The sequence below is a fragment of the Bison bison genome, unplaced genomic scaffold, assembly GCF_000754665.1.
Source record: "Bison bison bison isolate TAMUID 2011002044 unplaced genomic scaffold, Bison_UMD1.0 scf7180017864034, whole genome shotgun sequence".
NCBI lineage: Eukaryota > Metazoa > Chordata > Mammalia > Artiodactyla > Bovidae > Bison > Bison bison.
This window is the reverse complement of record NW_011494606.1, coordinates 8,376,290-8,387,609: the sequence shown is the minus strand read 5'-3', so window position 1 is coordinate 8,387,609 and position 11,320 is coordinate 8,376,290. Positions and strand designations below refer to the sequence as shown.

The 11,320-nt window shown below is 34.8% G+C and overlaps 1 protein-coding gene across 4 annotated transcripts in view; it reads left to right on the top strand.

The window, feature by feature from the left end:
* The window catches only part of PAPD4 (PAP associated domain containing 4), a 60,804-nt gene that overhangs the window by 10,608 nt on the left and 38,876 nt on the right, over positions 1 to 11,320 (top strand). For all 4 annotated transcript variants that reach the window (XM_010834591.1, XM_010834588.1, XM_010834590.1 and 1 more), the window contains one exon: positions 189 to 426. In XM_010834591.1, coding sequence (XP_010832893.1) covers positions 189 to 426 — 238 coding nt within the window. The remainder of the gene's footprint in view (positions 1 to 188; positions 427 to 11,320) is intronic.

Here is an 11,320-nt window from a genome sequence, read left to right as displayed (position 1 = left end):
GAGGAAAAAAAAAAAAAAATAAAGTGTCTGTTTATACTGACAATATTTTATGGTTCATTTAGAGCTAATAACATGGCCTTGCTGAAAAAGTCAGTATTTTCGTCTATTATTTATATATTTTAAATTTTTTTCTATTTGTTATGAGAAAGTTATATCTTTAATCACTAAGGTATGTTGCTTGTTTTCAGGAGATTAAGCGATGAAAAGAATCTTCCTCTTGATGGTAAACGGCAGCGTTTTCATTCACCCCACCAAGAGCCAACTATAGTTAACCACATAGTGCCTTTATCAGATGAAAGAAGATACTCAATGTCACCATTGTTTCATACACACTATGTACCAGATATAGTCAGATGTGTTCCACCTTTTCGAGAAATATCAATTTTAGAACCTAGAGAAATCACACTGCCTGAGGCCAAAGATAAGGTAATTTTAATATAGACTTTAGTTTTATCTTTTGAGAAGTTAATATAAATAGTATATTAAAAGTGTCAGAAATATCTAATGTCTTGGATTAGGTAGAACATGCCCGTTTTCTGTACTATTTAAAAGACTATTCAACATAGTTTCCTATCTAAATTTGATTCTTTGATTTTTGTGAGCTGTTCTTTGGAAATGAAGCTTTCATATCAGGATGTCAGATTTTCTCTGATTCATAAAAATCTGGGATAAGAGCCTAAAAGAGTTGATTTCTTAGTTTAGAGAATTCTCTTGTTACCTATTCTCTTATAGTAAAATAAGCTTTCATATGGATACTGTAGTAAAGTATTAAAAAGCATGTTTTTCCTTGGTATATATTTTTTTTTTTTTGGTATATTTGTTTTTATCATGAGGTTTTTAATGTCAAGAATAGAGAACCCAGGAGTCAGTGAGAAAATAATACTTTCTTATATTACTGATATGATATGTGATATGATCAAGGAAGATTTATCAAAAACATTATTTGGAAAACAATTTAAAATAAATGAAGCTATTTCAGTAATACTTCTTGGAAAATGACATCAGCATTGGGGAATAATGAGTTAATACCAATATTAGAAGCATGTCTCTTCTGCCCCCCCATATTTAGTGAAACTCTTAAAAAAGCATTCTGGCTAATTTAGAGGAGTTTATAATGTAAAAATCTGCATTCTTTTGAATTGTCTGCAGCTTATATTTGTTGTTTTTGCATTTTCAAAGCTGCTTTACCTTTGAGAAATACCACATTTGTAGGCTAAGGAGAATGGGCCTGGAGAGTGTAGTGATTTTGTTTTACTCATCTTTCCATTCCTAGCAAGCAGCATAGGTCTGAAACATAGTAAATGTTCAGAAAATGTTGGGTCAAAAAGGGAATACTTGCTTCATTCCTTGCTTGTGCCACTTTTTATTCTGCTATCATTCTTTTTTTCTTTAATTGAGATGCAATTTTATCATAAAATTCACTCCATCAAAGTGTATAATTCAGTGGTTTTTATTATATTCAGAAGGCAGTGCAGCCATTACCAATTTCTAATTCCAGTACATTTTCATCACCTATAGAAGACACTTTGTACCCAGCAGCAATCGCTTTCTTATCTCTGCCTGTCTCCCCCAGCCTCTGGCAACCAGTACTGATTTTTTATCTCTATGGATTTGCTTATTTTGAACATTTCATGTAAATGGAATCATACAGTACGTGGTGTTGCTTCTTTCAGTTAGCATGTTTTCACGACTCCTCCTTGTCATAGCAATTCTCAGTTCTTTATTCCTCCTTATAGCTGAATAAGAGGACACTTACCTGGTAGCTCAGTTGATGACGAATCTGCCTGCAGTGCAGGAGACCTGGGTTTGATCCCTGGGAACAGAAGATCCCCTGGAGAAGAAATTGGCAACCCACTCCAGTATTCTTGTCTGGAAAATCCTGTGGACAGAGGAGCCTAGTGGACTACACAGCCCATGGGGTCACAAGAGTCGAACACAACTTAGTGACTAAACCACCACCATAGGGGAATACTATTCCATTGTATAGATATACCATATTTTATTTATGCATTCCTCAGTTGATGGGTTTGGGAGGTATTTCAGAATATTGCTGCTGCAAGTATCTGTGTATAAGTTTTTGTACATGATGTTTTCATTTCTCTTGGGTCTATACTCAGGTGAAATTGCTGAGTTATGTGGTAGCGCTATGTATAACTTTTTGAGGACTTGCCAAAGTGTTTTCTAAAGTGGCTGCATCATTTTACATTTCTACCAGCAGTGTGTGAGTGATCCAGTTTCTCTTCATCCTTGGCAAAACTTAATATTTGTCTTCTTGATTATAACCATTGTAATGGGTATGAAATGGAATCTCATTGTGATTTTGGTTTACATTTCCCTAATAACTAATGATGCTGATCATCTTTTCATTTGTGTGTTAGCCATTTGTATATCTTCTTTAGAGAATTGTCTATTCAGATCCTTTGTTTTAATTTTTAATTGTCAAGTTGTAATAGTTCTTTATATGTTCTGAATACTGGACATGTACCAGATATATAATTTGCAGATATAGTCTTGTGTTCTGTGCTTTGTCTTTTTACTTTTTTGATGATGCACTTTGGAGCATAAAAGCTTTTCATGTTAATGAAATCCAATTTATTTGTTTTTCTTTGGTTTCCTGAGCTTTTGGTATTATATCTAAGAAAACGTTGCCTAATCCAGGGTCACAAAAATTAATGCCTCTGTTATTCTAAGAGTTTTATAGTGTTAGCTCTTAGATTTAGGTCTTTGATCCATTGAATTAATTTTTATATATGATATTAAGGTAGGGAGGTGTAAGTTCTGTTTTGCTCTTGGTCCAGTTGTCTCAGGACTATTTATAAAAATGGCTGTCATTCTTTATTCTTACTATGAAGTAGGAGAAGCATTTAGGCGATATCAGTGGGAGGAAAGAGAAAGCAAACTAACTTCAAAGTTTTGATACCCCATTTCAGCACCTCTCAGTTCTTTGTCCTTTCTTTGCTTTCTCATTTTAAAGAAACTTACGTAATATTGTATTGTGAAAGCCTACAGTAGAAATCAAATCAGGGCAATACTTTGAATGGAGATATAACAACCTTTTACTCTATGTGGGTTTTTGATATATGTATGTAGATAGGACCATATAAAAATTTTTAATTGAAGGATAATTACTTTACAATGTTGTGTTGGTTTCTGCCATACATCAACATGAATCAGCCATAGGCCCATTTTTTATGGAATATATTATGCATAAGTATTGAAGCTCTCAATTTCCACTCCAGTATTCTTGTTTGGAGAATCCCATGGACAGAGGAGCCTCGCGGGCTACAGTCCGTGGGGTCACAAAGAGTTTGGACACGACTAAGCAACTAACACACACACATATTTGTAAATAGTTAAATATTGGAACTGACTTCTGCATATGGATAAGGTTTATTAATATATTGAGTCTCAGTAAATTTAATAACATTAGTCAGGATAAATCATCTAGTAAAATATGGTTCCATATCAATAACCTTTTCTTTGCTTAGTAGCATAGAAAAAAATTCCCCTAAATCTTATGCTTTTGGTGTAAGCATTTAACCTCAAGGGATAAAGATTACTAGTAGTATTCTATTGTTAAGCCAGCTTCTTTGAGTGTTACTCTTGCTTGCCAGTTCTGGGAGAAAGAAGGCAAGTTCATTTCTGTGTTCATTCTTTAAATGAACACTTTTTAAGAAAACCAACATTTATTAATGTCTCTTCTCTTCCAGGCATTCTACATATGCTATGTCATTTAGTCTTTTCAACAACCCCATGACATGGATATTATCCTAATTTTACTGAGGCTCAGAAAGCTAAATAACTTGCTCAAGGTCACAGCTAGTAAGTGACACAATGAAGATTTGACCTTTGTCTCTAATAATATAAAGAGAAGGAACTTAAGATGCTTAAAATGAAGGGTAGGGAGATGACATTCTTAGAATTGACTATAAAAGTAGGTCATCTGTGAGAGTAAAATCTAATATTTACTGAGTGTCTTTCTTTGTCAACAGTTTGTATGGTTTATCTCTGCTGGATTTCAAGATGCGTGGGAGGTTCAATGAGAAATAAAGTGGAGCAGCAGTTTGAGACCTTGAATGCACAGTAGAAGACCATTGAAGGTTTATGAGTAGAGGACTAGCACAATTAGATTTGCATTTGGGAGAAGATAATTCTTGCAGTTTAGTGGAGTTTGGTTTGGAATAAGGAGGGCCTGGAAAGAGGTATAATTACCTTGAAGGCTATTAATTGTTAAATTTTTTTCAGATGAGAGATGCTGGAGATTTCAGTTATGGTGGATGGTGGTAAAAAAGATTTGAGAGACCATGCATAAGGAAAATTGATACCTGTGTGGAGTGATTGTGGGGGGAGAGGGAGAGAAGATCAGCGGCTTTAATGATTTGGACTGTTAACAGAGATGAGGAACCCAGATTTTGAGTGTTCAAGCTGATTGAGGAAGTAGTAGTCAAGAGTTATGTTCCTCAGTGCTTGGAACTATGGGAAATCTGCTGTAACATTTGTCTTCTTGAATGGCCTCATGTTCTGCAGATTGCATGCTAAGGCCATGGGAAATAGGGCTTGAGAGTACACTGTGCAAAACCTAAACAGTTTTGGAACCAGAACGCTCTGAAGAACAATAATCAGTCCCTTAGAAAATGACCTGGATAGATCAGGTATGTGGCTTAGCCTGGTTGGGTGCTATTGCAAGGGATATTAAAAAATATACAGTACACAGTTGACATATGCTGCCTTGGGGGGGTCACTGAGACAAGGCAGTTAAAGTGGAGCTATGAATGAGTGAGTCAGCTGTTAAGTAAGTCTCTGAAGGAAATATACCAGCGGAGAGCTCCGTGAGGGTTGGGGTATGTTTAGTGCTTTTCAAGTGGGGATCCTAGATGTAGACACTTAGCTTTAGTTGATTTAGATCTGTAAGGACTCCTTCTTGTGAGCAGCCAAGCTAAGGGTTTTTGTTGTTTTTTTTTTGTAAAGGTTACAATTCCACAATTTCTGCTCCACATACAAATCAGTCCAATTAATACATTAAATTGATACCATTGCCTTATTTATCCATCGTCTGTAAGCTAATTGAGCTGTCCGTATATATTTCAGAAGCATGGTTGGGGCCCGAGATATGAATACCTGCAATAAAAGTGACAGTTGAACTCCTGAAGTAGATTAGATTCTGTATTTTTTTTTTTTTAAGTAATCAACAAAAATTTGTGAGTGCTGGCTATATGCTAAAATGTTGTGTTACAGCATTTTTCTAAATATTCATGGTCTCTTTACCATGCACATACATCATAGTGAGAGGGAGAGCCATTAGAAATAGTCATGCGAATTGCAGCTTTATATATTTATAAGTGCTATAAAGGACAAGTGCAGAGTTATCTCCATGATGGTGTGGAGATAATATCTGAGCTGAGATCTGAAGGGTGAGTAGGAGTTAATCAGTGAAGAGTGTTGGAGGTGGAGAGAAGGAACAGTGAGTCTGAAGGTTTACTGTGTGATAGAAAGGAGCATGCAGTCTGTGGAGAACTGAAAGGAGGCCATATGGTGGCTAGAGTTTGGTTGATTTAGGGGGAAAATTGCTGAAGTGTGGTAGGAGAAGTGGGGAATCAGGCAGATCATGCAGGGACTTTTGTATATCATTTTAGTTTTCACCTAAGAACTTTGATAAGCTATTCAGGGTCATCTTTTAAGCAAGAAAGAGATGAGTTAAAAATTGTTTTGACTTCATTTTAAGCAGTTGCACAAATGTGGAAGTAGGAAGTTATTATTGGATACTAGGTAAAAGGTAATGGTGCTTTGAATTAGGAAGTGCTGATAGTTAAGATGAACAAAAATTGATGGGTTTAAACTGTGTTGGGGAAAGTGAAATTGATGGGATTTGATGATGCGTTATTAGATTAGGTCATCTAAGCCTGTGTACTGTTGATGTTTTAGACCAACTTTGGTATGGAGGGACTATCCCCTGCATCTTAGGGTGTTTTAGCCACATTTCTGACTTCACTCACTAGATGCCAGTAATCCTTGGTTATGAGAACCAAAAATGTCTTCAGACATTAACAGATGTCTCCTGGGGGGCAGAAGTGCCTCTAGTTGAGAGAGAACCACTGGTTTAGATAGAGAAGATACTGAGGATTACTCCCAAGTTTCTGGCTTCTATAACTGGATGTATGGTGGTACTGTTCACTGAGACAGAACAAAAGGCAAGAGGAGCCAGATAAAGGAGTATGTGTGTTTAATAGGAATTGGGGGGTGAGCAGGTATCTTTTGAGTTCTGTGTACATATTGTTTTAAACATACATTTGGAACATCAAATTAGATATTAGGAGTTGATAGTTGAATGTATATTGATCTGGAACTCAAAGGAAAGGTATTGACCAGAAGTGTACATTTGGTGATCATCGGCATATAGATGATAATTGAAGCTAAGAGTATGGATATGATTGTCTAGGGAGAGAGGAGACCGTGGATCATTGAAATAGGTTGAGGAAACAGTGGGAAAATAAATGGAAACTAAGCATGTTTACAACTGTTTGGGGAAGTTTGGCTGTGAAGGGGAGAGCCAGAGATGGAAAGGTGGAACAAAGGAGTTTTTTTTAATTTTGTTTTTGAGGTGGAAGAAAGTTTAAGCACATGTAAATATTTATTGGAAAAATTCAGTCAAGAGAGATAAATTGATTACTGTGGGAAAAAAAAGTATAATTATGAATAAGATTCCTTAGAAGGTGGAAAGGGTGTGGGTCCCTCTTATATGTGGAGACATTGGCTTTAGGCAAGAGAGAATTTTTTTGAAACTGGAAGATAGGAGGAAAGGATAGGTGTAGTTACAAGAAAGTTTGTAGATATGGTATGGAAGAGTTCCCATAGTTGAATGGCTTCTTCATATTTTCTCTTTGAATTACTGTTGCAAGGTCATCTGTTGAGAGTAGAGAGGATGAAGTGGGATATATGTGGTTTAAGAACAGTGGAGATGGCTTGAAGTAGTGTTTACTACTTCAGGTTAATCAGAGAAGCAGAGTGGAGAAGGTTTGACACAGTATTTGCTAGGTAGTGTAGAGGGCTCACTCAACATTGGTGATAATGAATTTATTATTAATAATAATGAATCAGCTGCTTTAGTAAGTTCTAGGGGAATGTATTAAAAGTTTTGATTAGTTTGAAAATTAATTCTGTTTTGAAACCTAAAAAATTAAGATTATGAAAATGAATACGTTTTAAGTTTAAATTGTTTCTCCATTTTAAAGTCTTCTCTGTTTTTGAAGTCATTGTATTAGCAAACAAAACTTTTAAAGTAAAAAAATCTCAAATACTTTTCTGAATTTTAACTTTTGTTTCATAGTATCTTTAGATGGAGATGTAGTTGCCTGGACAAAAAAAAATGGAGGTTTAGAGGAATCAGAGTTATCTGAGCTCCTGAATTTCATCTATTAAAAATGTTCTTCAGAAATTCTGGGTAGTTCGAAGATAACAATGTGAATTGAAGTAATTGATTCTGAATTTTGAGTTGAGATGAGGATAGGCTGAGGTTTTCTTGGTACTGACTGTAAAGTAAAAATATAATTATGAGTGAATTGTTTAAGATATCTTGTGTAATTTTAATTTTGGAAAGGAGTAAGTTTTATGGAGCCTCTTGGCACCCTGGGGAAACATTTGTTTGGGGACAGTTACCTTACAGATTTCTGAGAGGCTTTATCTTTAAAAATTTCAGTATTTGACCTTATTTAGAAACAACAAATTGAAAAAGGGGATAAAATATTTGTAAATTATTGGTTCACTGAATTTCAAGCAGTTGAAATATGTATTTGCCTGCATCTATCATTTTTTTTCCCAGCATTACTTAGATATGAGTAATATCTAAGGCAAATAAAAATCATAAATATTTAAGGTATACATGATGCTTTGATATATGTATACACTGAAATGATTACCATAATCAAGATAATTAACATTCATCACCTCACATTTTTTTTTTTGTGATCAGAACATTTAAATTTATTCTCTAAGCAAATTTCAAGTGTTCTGTACATTGTTATTAACTATATTCACCATATTGTACTTTATGTCTCCATATCTAGTTTATCTTATAACTAAAAGTTTATACCCTTTGGTCAACATTTCCCCGTTTTCCTTATCCTGCTCCCTTCCCTAATAACTACCATTGCACTCTCTGCTACCATGAATTTGACTTTTTTAGATTCCACGTGTGAAATCATACAGTGTTTATCTTTTTGTGTCTAGCTCATTTCATTTATCTTAATGTCTTCCAGATTCATCCATGTTGCAAGTGGCAGAATTTCCATTTTTTTTAGGCCAAATAATATTTCATTGTGTAGGTGTATACAGACACCCCACATTTTCTTTGTCAGTGGACAGTTAAGTTTCTGTATCTTGGCTACTCTGAATAACACTGCAGTGAACACGGGAGTGCAGACTCCTTGTTGAGATAGATACTCTTTTCCTTTGGATGTGTACCCAGTCCTGGGGTTGCTGGAACACACGGTAGTTCTGTTTTTAGTTCTTTGAGGAGGCGTCATGCTGTTTTCCGATATGGTTGTCCGATTTACATCCTACCCGTGGTGTATAAGAATTCCCTTTTCTCTGGATCCTTGCCAACACTTACCTTGTGCTTTTTGGTAATTGCCATCCTAACAAGTGTGAAGTGATATCTCATTGTGGTTTTGATTTGTGTTTTCCTGATGCTGGGTAACGCTGCACATCTTTTCATGTACCTGTTGACCATTTGTATGCCTTCTTTAAAAAAAATGTCTCTTTAGGTCTTTTGTCCTTTTTTAAATTGGATCATTTGTATTTTTGTTAGCGTTGTGTGAGTTTCTTATGTATTTTGGATATTAACCCCTTTTCAGGTACATAGTTTGTAAATATTTTCTCCCATTCTGTATGTCACTTTCTCTTTTCTTTCTCGCTCTTTTTTAATTGTTATTTTACAGAAATATTTTTGTTTTACATAGTTCCACTTCTGGTTTTTGCTTTTGTTGCCTGTGTTTTTGGTATTAAAATCCAAAAAATCATTGTCAAGACAAACATCATGGAGCTTTTCCCCTTATCTTTTCTTCAGGAGTGCACTGTTTCAGGTTTTGAATTTAAGTCTTTAATTCATTTTGAATTAATTATTGTGTATGTTGTAAGATAAGGCTCCAATTTCATCTTTTTGCATGTGGATATCCAATTTTCTCAACATTGTTGAAGACTGTCCTTTTTCTGTTGTATAGTCTTGACACCCTTTAGTTAACCATATGTGTGTGGGTTTCTTTCTTGGACTCTCTGTTATGTTCACTGGTCTGTGTGTTCATTTTTATGTCAGTACCGTACTATTTAATGATTACTACAGCTTTGTAATAGAATTGGAAATCAGAAAGTGTAATTTCTCCAAGCTTTGTTCTTTTTGCTCAAGATTGCTGTAGCTGTTCTGGGTCGTTGGTGGGTCCATAGGCATTTTAGGATTGCTTTTTCTATTTCTGCGAGAAATGCCATTGGAATTTTGATAGAGATTGCGTTGAATCTGTAGATTGCTATAGATACTATGGACATTTTAATAATTTTAATTCTTCTGATCCATGATTGGGTATCTGTCCGTTTATTTATAGTCTTTAATTTCTTTCATCATTGTTTTATAGTTTTCAGTGTACAGCTTTTTTACCTCAGTGGTTAAATTTATTCTTAGGGCTCTATAATGTATGTGTCAGTCAAATTTTTAAAGCCACTGAGATGTAGATTCATGTAAAAAATTTAGACCAATGTCAGCCCAAGAGATCCTCAAATGAAAGCTTGCTTTGTTTTCTCCGTCCTCCTTTTATTAGGCAGTTTTCTCTTGACTAAGGTCAGGTAATTGTATGTGCCTAAAAACAATCAGGCTTCAGGGAAAAAAATCAGTTATTCAGACTGCCTAATCATTGTATTAGTTGATGAATTAGGAAGGCTCTAATTTGTGGCCATACAAAAAAACAGTACTTTAACATGCTAGTGAGGAGTGGGTTGTTTTCAGTATGATGTTTTCCTGATTCTGTTTTACTTACTTTGAAGAGAAAAGGAATTCAGCATCAAGAATGAATTTAAACTTTTAATTCATATCTAGCTTTATTTTACTCAGTAATTAGTACCAGCTTTTCCTACAGTTTCATGTGTAACAAAGAATGAGACAATGAAGAACCTGAGGAATTGTCAGTTTTTGTTGAAGTGTTTGTGACCTAACGGCCTGTTTTCTGTACCATATTTAACTTTATTTCTTCTGTCTTGAAAGCTCATTGCTATTTTGTGTTTGTTGTTTGTAGATAGCACTTACGTTTAGCCAAAACCTGTTGCTCTTTTTCATGTATTGTAGAAAATGATCAAGTTTTGATACTCCCAGCTGAAAGGTTTATTTACTTTATTTTATATGGGGACCCAGCTTCTAGGGACAGATGGAGAATCTACTGAGAATACCATGCAAAAGTTATACCTGAAACTTTACTGGCTCATTTAAAAACTTTTCTGACTCTAAATCAATACCTAACTTGTCTTTAGTGGCTTGTGTTGATCTCAGACAGTGATAGCCTTATTAGTAATTCGGTTTGAGTTTGAGGAGCTTCCCTGGTGGCTCAGATGGTAAACTTCTGCCTGCAATGTGGGAAACCTGGGTTCGATCCCTGGGTTGGGAACATCCCCTGGAGAAGGAAATGGCAACCCTTGCCTAGAAAATTCGATGATGGAAGAGCCTGGTAGGCTACAGCCCATGGGGTTGCAAAGAGTCGGAGATGACTGAGTGACTTCATTTTCTTTCTTTCTTTCATTTGAGGATAGGTTATAATATTTTTTAGGAAAATTGAATATTGATATTTGGAAAAAATATTTTAATATTTTAAATCTGTATTAGGAAACTTATTTTCTTATGCAGTTTTGCAAAGATATAATTTTTACATACAGTGGGAAATATATCTTGTACAAGTAATTTAAAAGTAATAGATCTGGCAGGCAGCCTAAACTGTAGTATTATAGAGATTTAAGCAAATTTAAGAATAATTTGTTTTACAGATACTTTGTTGCAATAGGTTTTTTTTAAACTAAGGAAAACAGGAACATTTTACTTTTGAATGAAACAAAAGTTTTTGAAATGCCATTATGCATAGTCAGCTTGTTATTACATATACGATCTAAATATTTTTTTGCTTGATTTTTAGCCAGGATTTCATATCAGACATTCTTCTTTTTTTCCCGGTTATAAGGCCATTGAGACATCTTTTGAAATATTTCTCTAAGTCTTGTTTCAGCATATATGTACATTTCTTTTTGTGTTTTTTTCTCATTTGGACTCTATATATCTGTTCTAAGATACAGTAGC